The sequence below is a fragment of the Aphis gossypii genome, chromosome 1 (genome assembly GCF_020184175.1).
Source record: "Aphis gossypii isolate Hap1 chromosome 1, ASM2018417v2, whole genome shotgun sequence".
Taxonomy (NCBI): Eukaryota; Metazoa; Arthropoda; class Insecta; order Hemiptera; family Aphididae; genus Aphis; species Aphis gossypii.
The window spans coordinates 71652745-71675844 of record NC_065530.1 but is presented as its reverse complement, the minus strand read 5'-3'; the positions used below and the strand labels follow the sequence as shown (position 1 = coordinate 71675844).

General features: G+C 25.4%; 2 protein-coding genes across 7 annotated transcripts; one reads left to right on the top strand and one right to left on the bottom strand.

Moving 5' to 3' along the window:
* The first annotated feature begins 71 nt into the window (after positions 1-71).
* On the top strand, positions 72-3079 carry LOC114127203 (uncharacterized). 6 transcript variants are annotated; one of them, XM_027991383.2, is made up of 8 exons: positions 72-321; positions 464-532; positions 621-773; positions 853-1220; positions 1443-1634; positions 2435-2573; positions 2651-2786; positions 2848-3079. In XM_027991383.2, the coding sequence occupies exons 4-8, from the start codon at positions 1071-1073 to the stop codon at positions 3035-3037; spliced, it is 807 nt and encodes a 268-aa protein (XP_027847184.2). In that variant the 5' UTR covers positions 72-321; positions 464-532; positions 621-773; positions 853-1070; the 3' UTR covers positions 3038-3079. The 6 variants fall into 6 exon arrangements, with proteins under 6 accessions (XP_027847184.2, XP_027847182.2, XP_050066945.1 ...); XM_027991381.2 differs by having other exon boundaries at positions 464-773; XM_050210988.1 differs by lacking the exon at positions 464-532 and having other exon boundaries at positions 621-1220.
* On the bottom strand, positions 3072-18915 carry LOC114127204 (glycerol-3-phosphate acyltransferase 3-like). Its single transcript, XM_027991386.2, has 9 exons — positions 17993-18915; positions 13735-14061; positions 13492-13638; positions 12483-12617; positions 8297-8530; positions 7404-7519; positions 5937-6078; positions 5635-5843; positions 3072-4741 (listed from the first exon to the last, which is right to left on the bottom strand). Exons 1-9 carry the CDS (start codon positions 18152-18154, stop codon positions 4654-4656), a joined length of 1560 nt encoding a protein of 519 aa, XP_027847187.2. The 5' UTR covers positions 18155-18915; the 3' UTR covers positions 3072-4653.
* Between the last annotated feature and the right edge of the window lie 4185 nt (positions 18916-23100).

Here is a 23100-nt window from a genome sequence, read left to right as displayed (position 1 = left end):
AATTAGTATCACTATTACCCTCAAGCCATAGCCCATATCTATTTTGGCATATCTTCTATACTCATTATCATGGACCAATTATTATCTTCATCGCAATCGTAGAAAAAAAATTAAATTAAAAGCTTCTTTAATTGTGATCTTTGTAAACGAAATTGAATAGTTCAAAAACTATTTATCCCAAAGTTGGTTAATTAATAATTATATTCAACTCTGAACTACACAGTGTTGTACACGTGTACACCGCGGTTGCAAATAAAATACAATCTAGTGAATCTACCAACCGTCTTGTACACGAGCTCAACCGTGACTTAAGAAGTTAAGGTATAAGATATTTACACATATATTATCTTAATTCATGATTTATCATGACTTTGAGCAATAAAACCACGATTAAAAAAGAAAGAAAGATTATATTTTTAATTGTGAACAAAACACATAATCTTATTTCTTAATATGACTTTAGACCGCGGCTGTGGCAGTGTTAGTGTGGTGTACTAAATACTGATGTTCATTGTTCAATACCATTAACCACGTATAACTAATTCCTTATAATCAAATTATATTATCTTACTGTGACACGGACGGAACGAAGTTACTATTTTATTTTAAACGATTTTTAGAAGGTATCAGCTATCTTGTATTCTTGTGGAATGTGGATCAGAGTGATCAGACCATAGAAAAAAGATTCAGACTGATCAGACTTCAGAGTGTCAGACTACTCTGACTTCTGAGATCTAGCTGATCTATATTCTATTCACACGTCATTTCTATAGGTTCATATTTTCTTATTCCTGGTATTCGTCCTTTTTTCGGGTTATTACTCTGTAGACTAAAGTTTTAACTCTTTTTTAGATGCACTGAGTTATCAAATGTATTTTCCAGAAGCACTTTATAGCTGCTTTATGACTACAAGATTCAAACATCAATTAATGTTTTGTATTTCATTGTAGTAACATTGTTTGTATAAATATTATTTATTATAGAAACTACCTATTATTATTTATTCTAAACTAATTTTTATAATTCTGATACTTCCATTAAAAATTTCATTGTTAAAATATAAGTTTGATATGTGGGTGTCTACTAATGAAACTTTTAATAATGCTCCAATGCTTTTTCAATTCAGTCAAAAAAATAATTTTTGTATTTTTAATTTTACCAACATGAAACAATTATACTCAAAAGAAATACACGAATCTTTATTTTCTTCAATATACTCGGTGAGTAACTATGATTATTAAATAACCTTAATAATTATTTTCATATATTTTGTTTGTATCTACAAATGTAATTTAAAAAGAACTACAACTTTAAAGTTTAAACTATACATTAAAATGGACATTTTAAATTATTTACAGTATGCCTCATAGTTTAATTATGTGTTGTATAAAAACCATTTTTGCGAAGTTGTATAGTGATTTTTTTTTGTTTTATGTGCTTAGTCAGCCAATAAAATTGAAGTTGATGTTAAAAACGTTATTGAATATATGAAAAAAATTGGAGAGATGAAAAATGTAAATTATAATTTTTATCAAGACAATTTATCTATTAAAGCAGATTTAATAATAACACTATCTGAAGGATTTCCTCCATTTAAATTGGAATTGGAATTGGAACTAAAAGATGAAAATATTGTAAGTATAAATTGTACCTATGTCATTTCATTTTTTTTTTTTTTTACTATTTCTACACTGAATAATTTATGTGATTACAACACTAATATGTATTAGGTGTCTAGCCGTCTAGGTACCTATATATTTTATTCTTAGATGTCTGTTATTTTGTTGTATGACTTGTGATGGGGTAACGCAAAAATATATTTATTTAATAAACAATCTTTTTTACCTTCTATTTTTTTAGAATTGGCTATGTAAAATGAGATCACTTCCCACTTTACTATATACCTAATATACCTTATATACTATAAGTCTAAGTATGTGTGAATACATTTTATTATCTATGAAAGGGGTATTTGAACCATTTTTTTAGATACACAAAAGCCGCCACTGCCTGTAATTGGATAGAAAAATAAATAATTATTTTAGTCATGTTTTTTTACTAAATTTTGTGTAGAAATCTAAGTATGTAAAACATTTATATACATATACATGTGATAAATCTAACCCTAACCTACTATTATATTTTACTAGTAAACAGATTGAAAAATATATTTTTTAAATCCATTTCTTTGTATTCTATTGAATTACAATATTTATGTTACATAAGAATTTTACATGTCTTTTATATTGAGGTGTATATTAAAAATTTTAAAAATACTCATCATTAGTTTCTGATGTTCATTTTTTCCTATTAATTCTAATGGTTTTTTACTTCCTAGTATTTAATGAACAAAAAAATTGATACTTATTTAATTTTAAAATTTACATTTTAGTATTTGTAATTTATGTGTACTTTTATAATTTTTTGAAAATAGTTTTATTCCAAATTGACTTGCCCATTATTGAAAATAATAAAACAATTAAAACAAAATCAAGAAGATCTATTTGATATTATAAAAAAAAAAGATTTGGAAATTTCGGAATACAAATTAGTAGGAGGCAATATTTCAAACGGTCAGTATATTTTATAATATTATAACTAACAAGTGATTTTATCAAAGTATTTATGTTATTGTTTTGTCTATGAATAGAAAATATTAAGACAGAAATTTTTGAAAAAGATAATTTTTTTATGAATTCATTGCAAAATCATAAAGATTTAGTTGAGGAGATTCCATATTTGTATGAAGTATATTCATCTTTAATTGAACAGTATAACATCATAAGGTAAAAATAAGTTTTTTTTTTAATATTAATTAGATCAATAACATTATATATTTTTTTTAAGACATCCTGATGTAAATAAAGAATCAAATAGCATATCAACTAAAGAGGAAAATCAAAAAATTCAAACAAAAAGTATAATAAATAATAGTATAGATCATAAAACTATAAAAAGTTCAACTACAATGGAAATAACCAATACATCAATTAATGTTAAAAAGCGTAAAAATTCTTCATTGTTAAAAAGTCTTTGAAATTATTATTATTATTTAATAATAAAACACACAATATTATAATTTTTTAATCAAATCATTTATTGACAACAAAATAGAATATTTAATAATTGATTAGTTCAACCATTATTACATATTTTTTATAAATTGTACATGTAAAATGCATATCGTCTAAAAAATATATTTTTTTTAAGAACCAGTCTCAATGTAATTTATTCTGTAGTATCAAATAATTTAATTACAATTAAACATTTATTGTGCATTAGTACCAAATTGTCGTATTAGTGGTACAACATTTCTAAACCATTGATTATTTCTAAAAATATAAAGTAGAGTACTGATTTTAATTTATAAGACAACTTTTAGATTGTTATTTATAGTAGGCTAAGATATTTCAACATTAAAATAATTATAAGAAAATGGTAACTAGTTTTCTGTTTAGCTCAATAATTATATTTTGATAATTAGAAACAAATAACAATTTTATATACAAGGGAAATTGAGAGCTGACTAAGGGATATTTTTAAAAACAAGATTGAAAAGTTTAAAAATAATCATTGATTCATTGGTACTGAACTTAATGTTAGATAATTAAACACCTCAATTAACCAAGAAAAAAATCAAATATATATTTAACATATTATATTGTAAGTAAATTTACATTTGACACCAACAGAATTTACATTTTTTTCATATAGAAAAGTCTAAACAACCCAATTTCCAAATAAAATATTTTTATACATACACTTGGTATCTATAATAATTATAATTAAATAAAATAAAAACTATATTGATGAATATATGGCCAAAAAAATAAATAAATAAAATAAAAGTAATCATAACCAAATTATCGATGTGAACATTTAAAAACTATTACATTTCTATTTCCTTTTTAGAATTATTATCTTACTTTATATATTTTATTGAAAATATATCTAAAATAAAAATAATATACAATTGTATGTGTAAACAAAAAAAAAATTGTTTTGTAATTAATTAAATTAATATATTGTGTAAATTACAAGTTTATGAATTAATACATAATTACAAAAAATATATAACAATTACATGTAAAACAAAACAATGTACCAAAATTAATTTAAATAAAAAATATATTGGTGTATGTTTTGATAAATATAATTTAATAATTCGTAAAAACGAACCAATAAGGAACTAACTTAATTAATCATATGATTAACATAAATATCTAAGTAAGTATATGTTGGATAATTTTAAGCAACATTTTATAAATATAGCTATAAGAAATAAAAATGAAACCTAAATGTAAACTCAACATTCAACATCCAAAATTTGGACATTCTTAATAATTAAAAAATCTAATTCAAAGGCTTACTTAAATCACAGATAGAAATCCATATTTTATCGACTGCCACCAAAATCAATATTACAATTCACAAAATGTTTACATAATTCAAAAATTTATAGTTTATTTAATATCTATCTATTAAACCTAAAATAAATATTAAACAAAAAAATAAAATGGTGATTTAATGTACGACTAGTTTTTGTTCTTATGGATTGAGTCATTTCATTAATGTCATGACATGTTTAAGCAATCTCATTATGTGTTGTTATAAAACCAATAATGTATTAAACAATAATATTATCAACTTGTGCTATTCAACTTTTAATCGTTTACTGAATTCTTCCTGTTGTCTTTCTTTCCATTCTTTTTTCGGTTTGTAACGTTTAAGTTGACCATCCCTATAAACATGTTATTAGATGATTAATTTCAGACATCATTAGAATAAATTACTTTAAGGCACTATATTATAACCTATTACTTACAATTCATATCTTAAACACAAAATATTATTAAGTGCCCAAATTTTGAAAAGTAAGTAGACTCTCAGAAATTCAGCTATGATAATTCAATACGTTGAGTAATCTGGTTATTTTTTATTTTTACTATTTTTGGTTAGATGATTACAATACTCTCAATAACATCGTTTCAAAAAAAAAAAAGATAAAAAAAGATAGATATTTACTCCATTAAAAGATTAATTCAATACAGTAATAAATTAGTATGTATGTATTATTTATATGTTTTTATGTGAACAACCATTAAACCGGCAGTCTTCTGGTCTGATATCTATCAAATTACTGAGAGTCTACTGTATAGTAAATTGAGAAATATTTTATTGTACAACATTGAACTTTTATTTCAATGTTCATATAAAACTAACTCCAATTATATATGAAAAAAATTTTTGCAAAATAATAAACCAAAGATTAAACTGAATATTCATAATACATTTTAACACAATTGTAATTAACAAAACTTCCATATTATGTTTTGGATACAACTTAAGATATATTATAATATTAAATAATATACAATCATGATTTTGCTGAATTTCCTCCATATATGATTTAATGTTTTTATTATACAAATATACATGATTTTAAACACCATTTTCTTTTTAACTTTTTAACTGACTATTTAACTATACCAAAATTGATGGATTTTAATTTATACTTAATATTTTTGAATTCCAAGCACTTATAATTTTAATGATTATTTTATGTATCTAGAGTCTAATAAAGTCATATAATTTGAACCTTTAATCATGACAGGTATTATAAAATTGTCTTACCATACTAGGTCAACTAGACCGCCTTGATCAGCAATTACTCGTTTTACTCGATTTGCAAAATCGGCACCCGATTCATTTTCATTTTGATACATTGGAGGCAAGTACCACACATCACACACAATTGCCCAGGATGTCATCATTAAATAAAGATGTTGAATCATTGTATATTTACTACTATTCCAAAATGCATCTCCAAACCTTGGATCATACTAATACAACACAAGTACAACATTTTGTAATTTATTATTTATATTTTTATAAAATAATAAATCAATTTATTGTAAATGTATAATGTAACCAACCTTAATAGCTACAGGGTATATAACACTGCCAACTTCAAAACTTCCTTTTTTGAACTGCATAACAGATGTGTTGTTGATGCATGTTCCTTCAGGAAATACTAGTATTGGAGGATTAGTTGGATTTGATACATGTTCCCTAAGTCTGAAAATTGTATAAATTATCATTTGAAACAATTTAGTTTTCAAAATATTTAGAATAATTTTATGATACATGGTGGTATTGTCTTATTTAATTAATAAAAATGATAATAATAATAATATATAATATTTATTAGTTAATAATATAATAGAAGCAAAATATTTCTAGGAGTATTACTTTAATTACATAAAGCAGTGGTCTCAAACTCAAATTACCTACTGGCCATATATATTTAAGTGAGTATTTACGTCAATGGTTAGCGGGCAAAATCTAAAATAAATGAAATCAAAACCAAAATTTTGGAAGAAATAAATATTCATTATAGGCCACATCAAAAAGGTTCGTGGGCTGCGTGTTTGAGACCACTAATACTTAAGTAATAAAAAATATACAATAAAATATCCTTAAGAATAGATACTGATACATAGTCTCCCCTCAAAATAATTTTTTGTAAATATATATTTAATATTGAATTCAAATTTAACATAATATCTATTACAATGACAAAGCTCAGTCAAAATCTATTATGCAAACAAAAGTAAGATTTTTAGGTTTTTTTTACTTGGAAAGAGAACTTACAGAGTTAACACAAGCTTATGTTGCAAAGTAACTCAATTAAAACTCATTATCATAAAATAGATAATTGTTTAACTGGTTTCAACAACTATAATGAATCCAACCATACTCGATTCACATTTAGACACGACTTAGGCGGCAACCACTTTTTGTCGGTGGTGCGCAGTTACGGTCAAACAACCCCCCACTGCATCAGTCGACTGATTTACATTCCATGTGTATAAGTCACGCACATCACACATACACAGAATACAGTCACATGGGTCGGCTCTAAAAATGAATCGAGTATAGATGTTTGAAATGAAATCAATCAATGGACTGTTTTTATAATTTAAACCCATCAATTCCAACCAGATATCACAATAATCATGTGACTTTTAGATACTCTGTCTTTAATGTCTAATTTACTTACACAAGTGTACAACTCATATAGATTGTTAATAATTACAATTTAATGCAATGATTAAAAAATAAAATAAAAGAAAAAGGTAAATATTTTTTTAAAATTAAAACCAATAGATCATGTTAATCAGTAAATCATCAGATCCTAAAATTATTTTAGATTTATTGTCAATTATTGGAAGTTTAGAACTATGAATACATTTAAATTAATTATATAAGTACTGTTGTATGTAGTATTGTAGTAAGAGATATACCTGAAGATAATCAATTAATTATAAATAATAAAGTTATTATGCTATTGTAATATAATTTATATTCAAAATTAATGATGTACAATAAAATATATTTACCTCATTGCAACAATTTCTCTGTCTTTGGCTTCGGATCGTTCAAACCATAAATGAGGAGAAGCTCTGGCTAATGCTCTTTGAAGGATTCCTAAAAATCCACCATGACGTTGGCCAATCTGGTATTAATAGAATGTAAAATTTATTTGATTAACTTTATAGTTATGGTTTTATTACATGAAAAAAATTGTAGTTTATCCAGTACATGAAATATCTAATAAAAATTGAATTTAATGTTCATAGAAATGTTAAATATATAGCATTGTGTAGATAGATAAATTAATAATTGTAAATTAGGGTTGCCATTCATTCTAATTTCATATAGATACTACTGGTTTTCAGTAAACAGATCAGACATCTTTTAAATTCTGTTTGGTACTTGAAAAGTACCTGTTTTTAAGATAAAGCCTTGTATTAATTCATACTATGAATAACTAATGGACAATTAAAAAAATATATAAATTAAAATATTATGTTTTTATTAAAATTAATTGATATGGCAATAATATTTTTTTTATATATACCACTATGATATAGCAAATAAGAGGTTGGTAGGATACTAGAGTAAGTATCATTTTTTTCTTTCTTATAAGTTATACCTTGGATAAATAATAGCAATGACTGAAGACTGTTACGTCTTGCCACATTTGTCTACAGGATGACTACAGTGGATTACTAATGTTCTAGATTATAATTTTGAATGAATGGCAACTCTATAATTAATAGAATGAATGTTAGACAAAGCAGATGTTAAATGTGCTTCAATTCATGTTTATAAAACTGATGGTGTGTGTGTGTGTGTGTGTATGTGCTTCTTAAAATATAATGTTTTTGGATAAACTACTTTTAAATATTTGCATCATGATAATAATGATGGTGCAATTATTAAGACGCACCAGAGCATAAGGATTATCGCATGCCAACACTAGTACGTCAACTGGAGATGTATGGTTGGCAACACAAATGCCTCGTTTTGGTAAGTTCTCGCGATTATGATAAGTGATGACTGAAGATAATGAAGCAGCTAAAACTTGAAAACACATAATGGATAAATTTTGGTTTAGCCAACGTTTACCCAAACTATCGGGCACAAAACCAACAATTAATGTACAAATCCACAGCCACATGACCTATTCACATAAAATATTAAAATAATCATAAAATTGAATAAAAGATAAATAAGAAAAAAATATGATTTATTTAAAAACAAAATATACATGAAAGTGTTTCATAAAGAATGCACTTTTTAATCATGCTATAAATCAATTTAATTTTAAAAGAAATATTTTATGAAATATAATATTGCGCACATACTCGCTTAGAGACTCTATCGGTAAAAATTTTTAATCATGTTTTAAAAGATTTGACTATCAAGTTTGCTGGTGACACATTACATTTTTTGCTTGAAATCTAATCAAGTTTGTAGTTTATTTACATAAATCTTTTGAGCGATTTGATGAAGCCCCCAGAGAAAAAAATTATTTGAAGTTAAATCACATGATCTTGGAGTTGGCTGTAATATTTTCACTAAGTAATGCAATTCATCATCTCAGAAATGTGACAAGTGTTCCATATTTAAAACTTCAAAATTGTACATAGTATAACCATATATATCAAATATAAAATATTTCTTTTAAAATTAAATTAATAAATAGCAAAATTATCAGTCTTTATATATGATCCATATACATTTGACACGATACTGTAAAATATAAAAAATATAATTTTTTCATTGAGCTGTTTAAAAAAATATATACATTATCTGATATTTTTATTCAACTCTCTAAAGGACTCTTAACATTTTGGTTAAATATTTTTAAATATCTAAATTATATATCTATACATGAATTTAGGAAATAAAACAGGGCTTGAGTTTGGAAAAATCCACAATGTACATGGAACAATAAAAAAAAAAATATATAAAGCTTTAAAATAGTTTTGAATTTTAATACCTAGTTGTTAATCTTGTATTCTGATTTAAATTTTAAATTATACTAAAAGTACCTCAAATAAACCAAATTTTATTAAATTAATATTTGCATTGACTATTAATTGTAAATCGAATAGATTTTATAATTTGTGACACTATATAAGAATAAATATTTTAAGGAATATAATTAATGTATTTTATGCATGCACTGAGTCAAGAAATTAATAACTGTTAACTTTTAAGTTAAAGTAGATAATATAAATATGAGATTCATAAAAATCGGCCAGTGTGAATAGTAATATCATAAGCAATATGTCAAAAATAAAAAAGGTTGTAATTTATAAATAATACTTTAAAAGTGTTGCCAAAGAAAACATTTAAATTAAATATAAATCAAGTTGATTCACACTTATCTTAGAAATATTAAATAAGCAAAAAAAATTGAAGTAAATTAAATTATAATTTATAAAAAAAGATAATTTAGTTTAACAGCTATTTATAAAAATTATATATATATATTGCTTATTCTTTACTTTTGTAGGTAAATTAAAGTGTGCAGTATAGTTTAAAAGTTAAAATTATATTTTATAAAATATGTATCTTCATCAAATAATGCAAACATGCATATACTTGACTAATTACCAAAATATAATAATTGTGAGCAAATAGAATAAGAATATCAATTGGCGATGTATGGTTGGCCACACAGATTCCATTACTTCTTGGAATCCATTGCGGATTATGGACATTAATGACCATTGTCATGGCATATTGAAACAAGACAAAAATATATTGAGAAACACAGTTTATCAATGACTTTTGTATTAATTCATCCTTTGTGGTCAACCAAATAATGCATATTGTTAAACTAAATAACATAACCTGCAGATTGAATTATATATTGCATTTTTTTAAAACATTTAATAGGTTTCTTTATATTAATTTTTATGAAGTACCCTTAATATTTTGCATTATATACAATAATGAAAATTATTAAAATTTCCAATATTATTCATAATTAGAGCTCAGATATTGATGACATGAAAATTTAAATGAAAATATTTATTGGCATTTTAAATAAACACATTTAACCTAGAAATATTTTTTAATAAAATCCAGAACCTAATAGCTATATGCTTTAATTTAGTTCTAAACAAGCCAGTTATATGGTATTAAGAATAATTATTTATAGATAATATAATTATGCATACAGCAAAATAATAATATCATAAAATATATACAACAATGTTACCAGGAGCAAATGGTGTATCAAAGTAGGCTTTTTGAGGCAATTTCCTCAACACCAAAATGGATAGGAGATAGGTTGGTTTAAAAGCTATGGATGTATAAGGGTAGTCAAATGGTAGTTTCTCTGATCTGTAAAATTTCCAGCACGGTAATGAATATACCTATGATTTTACATTAATGCATTACAATAGATCTCGAGTTAGTATAAATTTGGTAAGATGGATATATAAATATTCAGTTTGTTAATAGTCTTCACTAGTAAGTAAACTCATCCATATTTCATAGGACTGATGGCTAATGTAGATAATCTAGTGATCATGGAGGAATCACTAGACAGATTAAAATCTTTGTTATGTTAACTGAAGAAAGGAGCACTGAAAGTTGGATTTCATATTAAGGAGGACAAAACAGAATATATGGTTGTAGGAAGACGATACACTGTAAGATCGTATCCAAAAGAGTTTCTAAAAAATCTTAATGTCAATTAATGGAATTTTAAAAGAACCAAACAATTCAAATACCTAAAGTCTATACTGTTAGAAAGAAATGAAATCGAAAAAGAAATAGAGGCATAAATTCAAGCAGGAAATAAATGCCTCTATGGTCTTGTGAAATTTCTGGGATAGCGATAACTTTCAAAGGATTTAAAAATAAAATTATACATCACATTAATACGTTCTGTAATTACTCATAGAACTGAGACATATTCACTAAGAAAAAGTGATAGAAGAAAATTTTTAATGCTGGAAAGAAAAATATTGTGATCATTTTTTAGACCCATAAACAATATGCTAAATGATAAGAAAAGAATAAAAACAAAACCATGAATTAGGAAGTCTCTTTTATAAACCCAGTATACTGGTAACAGTAAAGAACAAAAGATTATAATGGGCTGGGCATGTTTGACATCTCAGAGAATGGAGCATTTAGGTGAAAGGAAGTGTAGGAAATTATGTTATTCCTTTTTTCAAACTTAGTTCATAATCATATTAATAAAGAAACCAAGTAATGGAACCGTATTTATAACAAAAATTTTATTAGACTTCTCCTTTTGTAAAAGACAATTTGCAAAGTTTTCAATAAAAAAAATTAAATTTTATGATTTTGACTTTATCAAATGTTTTTGCAAAAATGGTATGTATAAGGTCAACATTAAATCTAGTTGAAAGTATGTTAGATACACAATTTAATATTTAAAAAAATTAAAAAGTTAGTAATTGTGCTCATTTCTTGTCAAAAATCATATTAATTATCTACAATTACATTACCTTTACTTGTAACTATTTATTATTAAAGTACATACAAGGGAAGGCGATCAAATTGGTTGGTAATTAGAAATTTTAGATAGACCAAAAGACAGACATTTTCTTAACTGATTTAGAGAAAAATCTCACCTTTTTTTCATTTGTAATTTAAGTTTAATTACATACCTGAAAATATTTTAATTATATTTATACTTGATTCTTCAAACATAATAAAAAATCATTATTAAATCATTTAATATAAATAAAATTATGGAAACAATGTATAAAAGTATTTATTTTAGAATTTTTATGGTTTTTACCATTATTTAACATTTATAGGTCATATTTTTAATTTTTTTTATTTTGGTCATCAACTGCTGAGCTTAATCAGTTTGAATAATTTATTAATATTTATACTTCTTAACTTATACAAATTAACAAAACATTAAAAATAAACCTAATAATTATAATTAAAAGTAACTATTATTCATATAAAATAATATAATATTCAATAATTAGAGTTAATTTTAAAATTAAACCTCGATATAAATATATATTTGAATAAAATGAATAAATATAATTTTAGACTAAGGAAACCTTGAAATTTAAAAATATAATATTAGTCAACAAACAAGTAGGAATAAATAAATAATAACTTACTCCAAAGAAACAAATCAACATACGCAATGGCAACAAAAATGTATATCTTACAATAAATCCAATCATCCAAATAACAGTTATTTTCCAATTGATGAACTCATAATGTCTATTTGTTCTTGTCAACATATTCCAAGACTAAAAATAAATATATTTATGTCAGGAATAATAAATACCAATTACCTATATTACAGAGGTGTAAAGTATTTGAGTAAAAGTATTTGAATACTTTATTTAAATATTTTTTTTATTTCTTGTATTTAAGTAATATTTAAATACTTTTTAATGGTATTGAATACTAATGTATTTGAAATACTTTTATACTTATGAATATATTATTTTATTAAAAATCAAAATGTCACATCTCACAAATTGTCCACTAAAAAAAAAATTATAAAACCAGATAAACTAAATGATTTATTTCATAGATAAAAGTTTAAATGAAGTGATTATGAGTTTTTAGAACTAAAATATTATGTCTACGACTGTGTGTGGCCATCGGATTATAATGAAATTAGTACTTGGCTATCACATAATATTATCTATAAAAATATAAGTATTGTATTGCAGCCTATGGGTAGGTAGGTTAACGAAAAAGAGAACATCAATAACTGACAAGCATTTTGAACAAATTATGTTTTTGAAATGTAATAATCATTTGGCCATATAATAATATTAATTATACATTTTAAAAACATAATTTGTTCAAAATATGTTGTGAATATTATGTATAATTTATATATAATATATTAATAAAACTATGAATAAATTATACATTTTTTTTTTTTATAAGTATTTGAATATTACTTTAAATACTTTTTTCAATAATATTTTTTTTAGTTACTCAAATACTTTTTAAGCCATTATTTTTATTAAATTACTAAATAAATGTTTTTATATATTTAAAATTTATAAACCAATTTTTTTGAAGTACAATATTAATGTAATTTAATTGTATTAAAAATTTAACATTGTATTAAATATTTCATTATAACTGATAAGATATTTTTACCTTAAGTTCTTCTGCTTCAAATCGTGAAGTTACTTGATCTTCTATAATTGCTTCAACACCAGTTTTCACATAATCAAGTACATCAGCAAGTTCAAATTCTCGTTTTAATGTATTAAATGAACGGGTTCTTTGTAATATTTGTTTACCCTATAAATGGATATTTATAAATTAAACTTTAATTCCAATTAAACATTATAAAAGTATAAAATTATTAAAAATTTAACTATCAATTTTTAAACTTACTCCTTCAGTTTTAACATTATTATTGCCACTATAATTTTGATCTGGATCTGGAACTAGTATTAAATCTTGTCTACTTATTAAAGGTGGAGCTCCATTCTGTATTTTCTTGTCAACACTTCCATTAGATAAACTATGAGATGAGTTACTTCGAGAGATAGATCCATTTGAACTTATTGGCACTGAATGTGTTTTAGATTCATTTAATGTATCTGTATCAAATTCAGTCACAAAATCTACTTCATCAACTTCATCATTTCCTTCACTATCAGTTTCTTCAATTCTTTTAGTTTTTTTTTTTGATTGTTTTTCTAGATTTTCTCGTCCATACTAAAATAAAATATATAATATTATCTACATTAAAGTTGATTTTTATTTTCAACACTTAGGTATTACTTTTAGCTAATACCTAAACCTATTACTATATTACACATTACAATACAAGTTAGCTGACTTTTAATTTTATAAATAGCTTTAAACTGACATGGATCCCAGAACTGAGAATTCAGAGTATTCAGACTGATAAATAATAAAATATTATCAAAATAATTAGTAAAAATTAAAATTACAGTTATATTTATAAATAGGGTCAAGATTAAAATAATTCTTTCACAAAAATGTGTTTCATTAAATTTCTAAAGTAATAGAGAAATATTATTTTTTTCTCTTTTTTTTACCTAAATGCCTCTTTTTTACTTTTATCTCTATTTTATTTTTATGCTTTATTAATTATTATTATTATAGTTTTAAATAAATTTATAAAAGTTTGTAAAATTGGAGCGCTGGTGATATTATATTAAAAATTTAGTGGCTTAGTGTGGCGTGATATCTACACTCAGTTGCATCCGCATTGAGTGAACGCAACGGCCATTGTTGCTAGCTCCCGGATGGGTAACCACCAAGAAGTTTTAGCAATAAATACTCGCCACATGTATACTTGTGTTCCAACAGTTCTCCCCACAATACCAGGCTTATAACTGCAGTAGTTAAAACCCTAATCCCTCCCCCCTCAAAAAAAAAAAAATAAAAAATAAATAAGAGTGTTTTATAATTGCTGTTAAAATCAATAAAGTTAATTTAATGTTTATTAAAGTATCTATACAACCTATGAATTAAAATGTGTTTTTGGTAGATAGATTTTAGATTGTTTGCCAATAAATGTGTTTTTTTCTTTTTTTTCACATTTTAAGGGATTTTTTATAGTTAATGTTGCATACAATCCAAATCTTACTTAAAAATACATCAAAGTCAGGGGTCTAGAATTGTGATGAATGTTGTAACACTAATACTATGGAATAGCATTTTAAGACAGAATAAACTGTGTGAAAAGATAATTTTAATAGGTATTAATGCATTACTAAATTCAAGAAATTTCATGCACTGCCTAAGTGGATACATATCATATATTACCTGCTATAAAATATATATTATTATTAACCTATAACCTTAAATATGATAAAATATAGATTTTTTTTTACAAAATATATAATTATTTTATTCCAATTAATATAATTTAAAAATTAATATGTATATATTTAATTTTATATATTATTATTATAAGGTTATTTGTTATCAGGACAAACTGGCAAGGTCATTAAAAACCATATTAAAAATAATAATAAGTTTAATTTATAAACGCTTTTCTTGCTTAAAAATATGTTTTATTTAACAGATATTTTTAAAAATATAGTACCTATCAAAAAAAAAAATATATATATATATATATATATACATGAAAAATATAAAGAAAAGTACATTTTTTTATTAAAAATTTTAGTTCAATTTTATAAAAGCTACCTAATTGTTTTTCTTTAAAATACCTAACTAACATATTTTTTGGAAAAAAATAATAAAATATATGTAAAAACAATAAAATGAAATAAATGGATTATTTAAACATTATTTATCAAATAATATAATAATTAACTAATGTTTGTCTAAATGAGGTTTAATTAATTACCTAGTTTAGTACAATTATTATATGAGATTTACTGATTTTGTATTGTTATTATATTGATTTTGTTAAATTTTTTTTTGTTTAATTAAGGATACATTGTTTATTTTAAATATGCATGTTGTGGAAGAAATACAGATTATATAATTCTGAATATAATATACAGTTCTCTAAAATTTTCTTCAATAAAAGTTTCATTACTTAAATTATTTATGTATACAGTAGACGTTTATACCCACATATTATTTATAAAGTTAACTAAAATAATTTTTTTTATTGATATTGTTAATATGCAATTGGTAGGTATCTCCGAGTAACCAAATATTAGAATCATTAAAACCAAAAAATTTCATGACATAAGATTAAACTAAGCTTATCAACCAATAGATGGAATTATCTTAAAAATGTAATTTGATTTTCCAGTAACAAGTAGGCAACACAATTAACTTTTACAACTTTTTATAGTGATATCTACTTAATTTTATTAACTTAAAAGTTATTACAAAATATTATATTTAGCTAGGTATAGGTATAAATATGTAAAAGTAAAATAAAAAAAAAAAACAGGTCTTTGATTTCTGGTTTTTGCATAATGTATAAATATCAAAGTTAAAATAACATTGTGTAACTTATTTTATAGTTATGCAAGATGAAAAAGTAATGTAGTGAATACGTAGATGAACCAACAAATAACATAACTATAACTGATAAGTTAAGAAAATATTTGTTTATCAAAAACAGAATATCATATCATTAATCATTAAAGAACATTACCCTTTTACAACCTTTGAACATTTGTTAGTTAATATTGAACCAAGTAAAATATTAACATATATGATGACATGATGTACTTTAAACTTTTATAATGTTGTTACCGAAATAAAATATGTATTTTTTTTAAACTTAATCAATATTTATTTTTAACATCAAATGAAAAAGAAATTATTTTATATTTGATATTATCGAATTATTTAAATTTTAACAAACAATACTTGTTACCTTTATGACATATTACCATTAAATATAATGTTTAATATATTTTTGTTATTATACAATCATTCCAATCAATATCCCTCAGAACAATAAATAAATTCTCCATAATATATTAGTAATTGAACTTTCCCTCCATAATAGTCATTCTCACTTAAATATCAAAATTCTACAAACAGTTTTATAAAATACTATATAATTATCAAAGAAAGTGGTCCAGAAATCTGTTAACTTAATTATTATTCAGATTAAAATTACCAATAGATAAAAATAATCAATTCTCAAACACAGGTTTTATATAATTTATTAATGTTATTATTACTCATGTATATATATTTATAGATCGATTTCAATGGATATTTTCTCTATTCATGTCTTCTACTTGATTTGTTTTTTATTTTGACCAAATTTACTTATTGAATTATTTAATATGGATTGTAAAAAAAAGAAAAAAACTATTTTAATAAAAGAAATATATTTTTAGGTAGGTATTATAGTTTAAATGATAGGTACCTGTATTTAAAATTTATGAATTTTTGTTTAATTCATTTAAATCTCATTAAAAGTAGAATGTTTGTACCTAGTTTTATCTAACCACATCTATTGTCACATGTGTGTACCTGCTAGAGTACTTCACGTGTAAAAAAAATAAACTCAGTATAATAGCATATTCAAGCAATTCTTAATTTTATCCTTAATTTTAAAAACTTCAATTAGTATATAAAAAAAAAAAAAAAAACAATAACATTTCTTCTGACATTTTTAATGATAGGTACTTTTTTTTTATTAATTGTATTAATTGAATTAAAAATTTATCTATACAATATTAATATTGTTAAACAACTTTTTTTAAAAATATAATGATTTCTGATATTAATACAGACTCCTACTATTAAAAATTAAATTCAAAAACTATAGACCTACCTACTTGAATATTTAAAAATATACTACTATTTGATAATTTGTAGAAACAATCAAAAGTATACAATAATAACCAAAATGTTATATTCGCATCACTATTATAGTTATAGACCTTATATTAAATTACAAAAAATGTATCATTTATTAAATAATCAAATAATATTTCAACAACCTTACAGTAGTCTACAAGTAAGATTAAAAAATATCTGTTTAATAAAATGAAATTTACATAGGTAATATTAATCACCTATTATTATTATTACATAGATAGGAGTCGATAATTAATTTCTTTTTGTTGGTATTTTATCAAAATAATATAATAATACTAGCAATAATAATATACTTAGGTATTAAAGATCGACCATGTACAATTTTTTAAATATCTTTAGTACTCACCTCAAATACTTTAACTAAGAAGTCCACATAGATCTGTTGTACTCCTACCGTCTTGCCGATATAAGCCAATAGAACGATGCTGAGGAAGAAAAGGAGAAACGGGATGAATATGACGGAGAGAACGGTAAAGGACAGCGTGTCCATAATGGATACAGAGGACATAGCGATGATATATCGAAAAGGAAATCGTTACCTCGACGATTCCATGTAGATGCCTTGGACGTGGACTCGTGCGAAAACGTTGGCTAAACACTAAGACACCGTGTGACCACTCATCGGAGTTTAAACAATATTATCATCGAACTAGCTTGTTGCAAATAGGTACTTGTAATGTACAACCGATACGAACTAAACTATTTTCGGGAAACGGTCAAACGGCACGTCGTCGATAACGCCCCAGACACACGACGTCGGCGAGAATTAATAACCGTAGGGTCGTATCTACAGCTCTTTTTACCCGTTGTTCGAGAGGAGACAAGACGTGCGTAAATTATTCGGTTTATTTCGACGTAGGTGGACAGCAGAATCGAGTGTTATTGAAAAAAAAAAAATCGCTGATCGAGACGAATAAACGTTTTTTTATTATTATCTATATTTATAATAATAATAAATATTATAGTATGTGTGATACTGTGATAGGCGAGTGACGATCACTGACGACTGTGAAGACGCAACAATACGCGGCGTGCGGGACTACAGACTAGTGTAGGCTGCAGCTATTGAGAGTGTCGAGACCATAGATAAAAAAATCAACAATACATACGTACGGTTAAAATTACTGATACAATTATTGTGCGTACTTAATGGAGCAACGCGAACCTCGTCGGCCGGTAAGTGTGCTGCTGCAGTAGACTTTACTGGTGTTGCAAGCATGGCGAAAAACGGTAATCAGCGCCTCGTCGTCAACGGCGGCAACGGCGGCGGCGGCGGCGGCGGTAGTGGTGGTGGAAGTGGGCACGGGCAAACATTAATTACAATATATATAGGTAAGGTAGGTATGTCGTCGACGAACGGTAATAATATACGGTGTATGCCGATGCACGGGGATGACGTCACGTTCTGAATTCCGCGGTCCCTCGTCGTCAGATGCGCGGCAAAAAAACGAAAAAACTGTTTTTTATTTTGATCACGGTGTGTAGTCGATATCGATAAAATCTATTTTTATAAATATAATATAATACATATAATACTCTTATCTTCGGTATTGTAAGCGCCTTTATTATATAACCATTATAAGTGCATAAACTTTATAAATTATTAGATATAGCCGATATAGGTATAATAATTAATATAATATGTATACCTTTTTTTTTCATCGTTTATATTTTTTTTTATTTTTTTTGTAAAAACTTTCTCTGACGTTTAGTCATCTAAACTTATTATTGTTTTCAGGAATACGTTTTTTGACACTTGTGTAGAAAATAGTGAACGAGAATATTTACAAAAACAGTAAAGAATGATAATAACAGAGTTTTTCAACATTCCACCATTCCACGTTCTATTGTTCTAACTGTAATTTTTTATTAGTACCTAACAAATAACAATACACGCATATTATAAGATTCAATTTACAATTATTAAGACGATAAAATTGTAATAGGTCGTGTGTGGGAGCCCACGCTTGAAATGACGTACGGAAGGTGGGGACATTTAGTTTGTTCGCACTACTAACAGAATTTATGTGGTTAAAAAAGTTGATTGCTTATTTTTTTATGTAATCAGTTATAGAGGGTAACTGGAAGTCAATCTGCAGTGCAGCATTACGTACAAGGTACAAACACTACAAACTAATATTAATAGGCATTTGATAGTCCTCAGAACCTTGGATTGGAATATTTGTATTTTGTGTGTACGGGACTTAGCATAATTCCCCACACAAGGACTGTGTGTCTCAGTGTCTGCGTAAAAAAGAAATGACTATAGTGGTGGTAAAATTTACTCATATAGTATGCTGTATGAGAGAACAACTCCAGCTTAAAGATGTTTCAGTTTGTAGGTTAATCAATAGGTAAACTATCTTCAATCTTGTTGTAGTTTAAGGGTGATATCTATCATCTATATTCTATGATATCTATGTGAATTCTAGATTTCTAGATAGTTTTCTGTCCATTTCACCGAGATATTTAATGTTATAGGTGACCAAGAAAATATGTTATTGGTTTCTTACCAATTACCATAGTTTTAAATTAACAGGCGTTTTAGGACGATGGTTGGTGAGGACCACTGTGCTTTTTTAAGGGTTCAATTTTATTTTCTATTCCCCCCCCCCATTTTTGGATTTCATTCAGGTGATCTTAAATGTTTTTAGTAATCGTTTCAACGTCCGTAGAGCTTGAATATATATCATTATCATCAACATAAAGTGATACTTCGATATTACTAGTAGAAAAATCCGAAACGTATTAGTTAAACAGTACCTAACGATGAAAATATGTTTGAACCTTGAGGTACACCTGCGTTTATTAATTTTATTATTTTTATTTACTATGTATTTTTTTTTATAGTCTCGGTTATTCGGACTTTGAAATAGCAAATGGCGAGGTAAGATTTAATTAGTTTGTATATTGTAATTGGGGTACCTAATTAACGTCTTTAATTTATATAACATTTCGTCATTTAAAATCCGATCAGAGGTTTGGGCTAGGTACATCTAAAAAAGGCTGCATCTGTATGTTGTTTTTGTCAAATCCATCGTTTATATATGTTCCATTATAATACGTATGTAGGTATACCTTTAGGCTATAATGTATATTCTTCTATACCTACAAGTGGAGTATTTACAAATTGTTGTAAAGAGCTGCAAATAATAAAATAGGTATTTGATAATATGATTATGAATATCTCATATTCTTAACGGAAACCAACGCACAACATATTAAAAGTACTATAATTGACGTAGGATGCAAACAAAAAGAAAGGTTTATACGGATATACGGATTACGGAGGCACATATTATGCGTCATCCTAGTTAATATTAGGTATACTCGTACACCATCATAGCGGCAGTGCCCACTGTCTCACTACGACACGTCGACACTACTGTATAATATGTAATGTTATAATACCATAGTTAAACACTTAAACTATAGTTTATTGTAAAAATAAATTATATAGGTGCCTATTGATAGCAAACATGATGAAATTTATTCCACAAAGTACTAGGTAGCATACTAGCATATTAACCAAACTTTACCAATATGAAAAAATATTTTTATTAATTCTAAAAAAAATAAGTGATCAATCACAAGTTTGAAACTAACTGCTTCAAGTTTCAGACATAATATTTTGTATTTTGAAAAAAAAAAATTACTTATTTATAATAATCTAATATTTGCGTCAACATACATCATACATGTTAGAAAGTTTATTGTTTATCTAAAACAAAACAAAACAAAGAAATTATTTATACCTACATTGTTAGAAGCTAAAATTGCTTATTATATTTCATTAAAACATTTAATTTAGATTTAAGATTATAACAAAATACACAACTGATACTAAATTAATTTCAGTAAATGTTTTTAAAATTCTCATTAGGTAGGTACCATGAGAAAAATTTGTTCATATAGGTACCTATTCTGAAAATGAAAATATTATTGGTACAAACCACGGACTAAGATATATCTTATATCTTAGTTCGTGGTACAAACATTTAAAAAAATAAATTATAATATAGGCTATATAAATTTATAACATAGGTTTATATGTTTATTTTTGTGTTTAACACTTTCACAGTAACACAAACCTAAGGCAGTAAGGCAATAAAATAAAAAATAAATCATAAAACAAGCTTTGCTATGTACAACGAAATACTCAAATACTATATAGGTAAGTTACCTTACTAAATTGACTATAATACTTAATTAGTAATTATTGTTACCTTCTATGTTCTTAATATAAATTATTATATACCTAGGTATCTATTTATATTATTTATTCACGAATAGGTTTACATAGCTATACACTTAACCTACACCAGCTACACTACACTACACCTATACATAAAATCGATACGTAGGTGCCCATGTAATTAATCTATGTGACTATGTATAGGTACTACAGGTACTATTTATTTTTTTTTATAGGTAGGCACCTGCTATAGTATAATACTGACAATTATTTAATGATTATTAGTTATAAAATAAACCCATCACTGTTAAAACAAATATAACACTGTCGCGTAAACAACTATAAATATTATACAATTGCATCACCTTCCATTGCTATATTATTATTGTCACAAAGATTCATACAAAAACGTTACGAGTTATGACCATGGGCATCCCGAGAGGGGGGAAGACGGGGCACTACCCTCTTGGAATAATGTTATTTCTACAGCAAATGGTAAAATTCCCAATGAGAAATAATAGCTTCTAAAAATAGGTTTATCTATGTATTCAGATGAAAAACTCCCCCCCCCCTAGAAAAATGTCTGGGGACGCTCATGACTATGACATTGAAAGAATATACCTATAGGTATTCAAAAGGGGTTAGGTAACTAATACTTAGATCTTAGTTAATTCGTGGAAGTAATGCGCAAGCGATCCCCACGGCGTCGTCGATTCCAACCAAAAAAATAAGGTCTTGGTTAATTACATTATAATAAATTATAGAGATAAAATATTAAGGCTATTCGTAGTTCAAGTAAAAGTTCATATTTTATAATTTTACATCCAGTTATAACTTATAAAGTTATTATAAATAAATAACGAGTGGTATATGCTGACTCCGAAGAATAGAACAATTTCGTACGCGCGTGACATTTTTTTAGCTAGATCCCCTTGTCAACCTGCGATAAGGAATTTCGTTCCAAAAACTAAATAAAAACGAATATTTCAAATGATTATAAATAGCCTTAAATAGGCGAAATATTTTGAAAATTAAATTATGTAAAAAAATGCCTATCTAAATAACTGGTGAAATTTTCAAGACGTATCTACGACTTTTAGTGTTCTATAAATGTGGCGAAGACCACGAATTAAAATGTATAATTCGTGACGGGGACATCACAGAGACAGAATCTGTGTGGTAGTGATTGCATGGTAGGGGGCTCACCGCTTACGTCGTTGTACTGCCATGTGTAAAATCAAATTTTACATTTAATTTCA

Bases quoted from the DNA above. Each gene is read 5' to 3' on its own strand.
- LOC114127203 (XM_050210988.1), top strand. From the start codon at position 1,071: ATGTGGGTGTCTACTAATGAAACTTTTAATAATGCTCCAATGCTTTTT. The intron at 1,221-1,442 runs GTGAGTAACTAT...TTATGTGCTTAG, and splicing joins TATTTTCTTCAATATACTCG to TCAGCCAATAAAATTGAAGT. The intron at 1,635-2,434 runs GTAAGTATAAAT...TTTTGAAAATAG, and splicing joins AACTAAAAGATGAAAATATT to TTTTATTCCAAATTGACTTG.
- LOC114127204 (XM_027991386.2), bottom strand. From the start codon at position 18,154: ATGTCCTCTGTATCCATTATGGACACGCTGTCCTTTACCGTTCTCTCC. The intron at 12,618-13,491 runs GTAAAAATATCT...ATTTATTTTTAG, and splicing joins TTGAAGCAGAAGAACTTAAG to TCTTGGAATATGTTGACAAG. The intron at 8,531-12,482 runs GTAAGTTATTAT...TTATGTGAATAG, and splicing joins TGTTGATTTGTTTCTTTGGA to GTCATGTGGCTGTGGATTTG.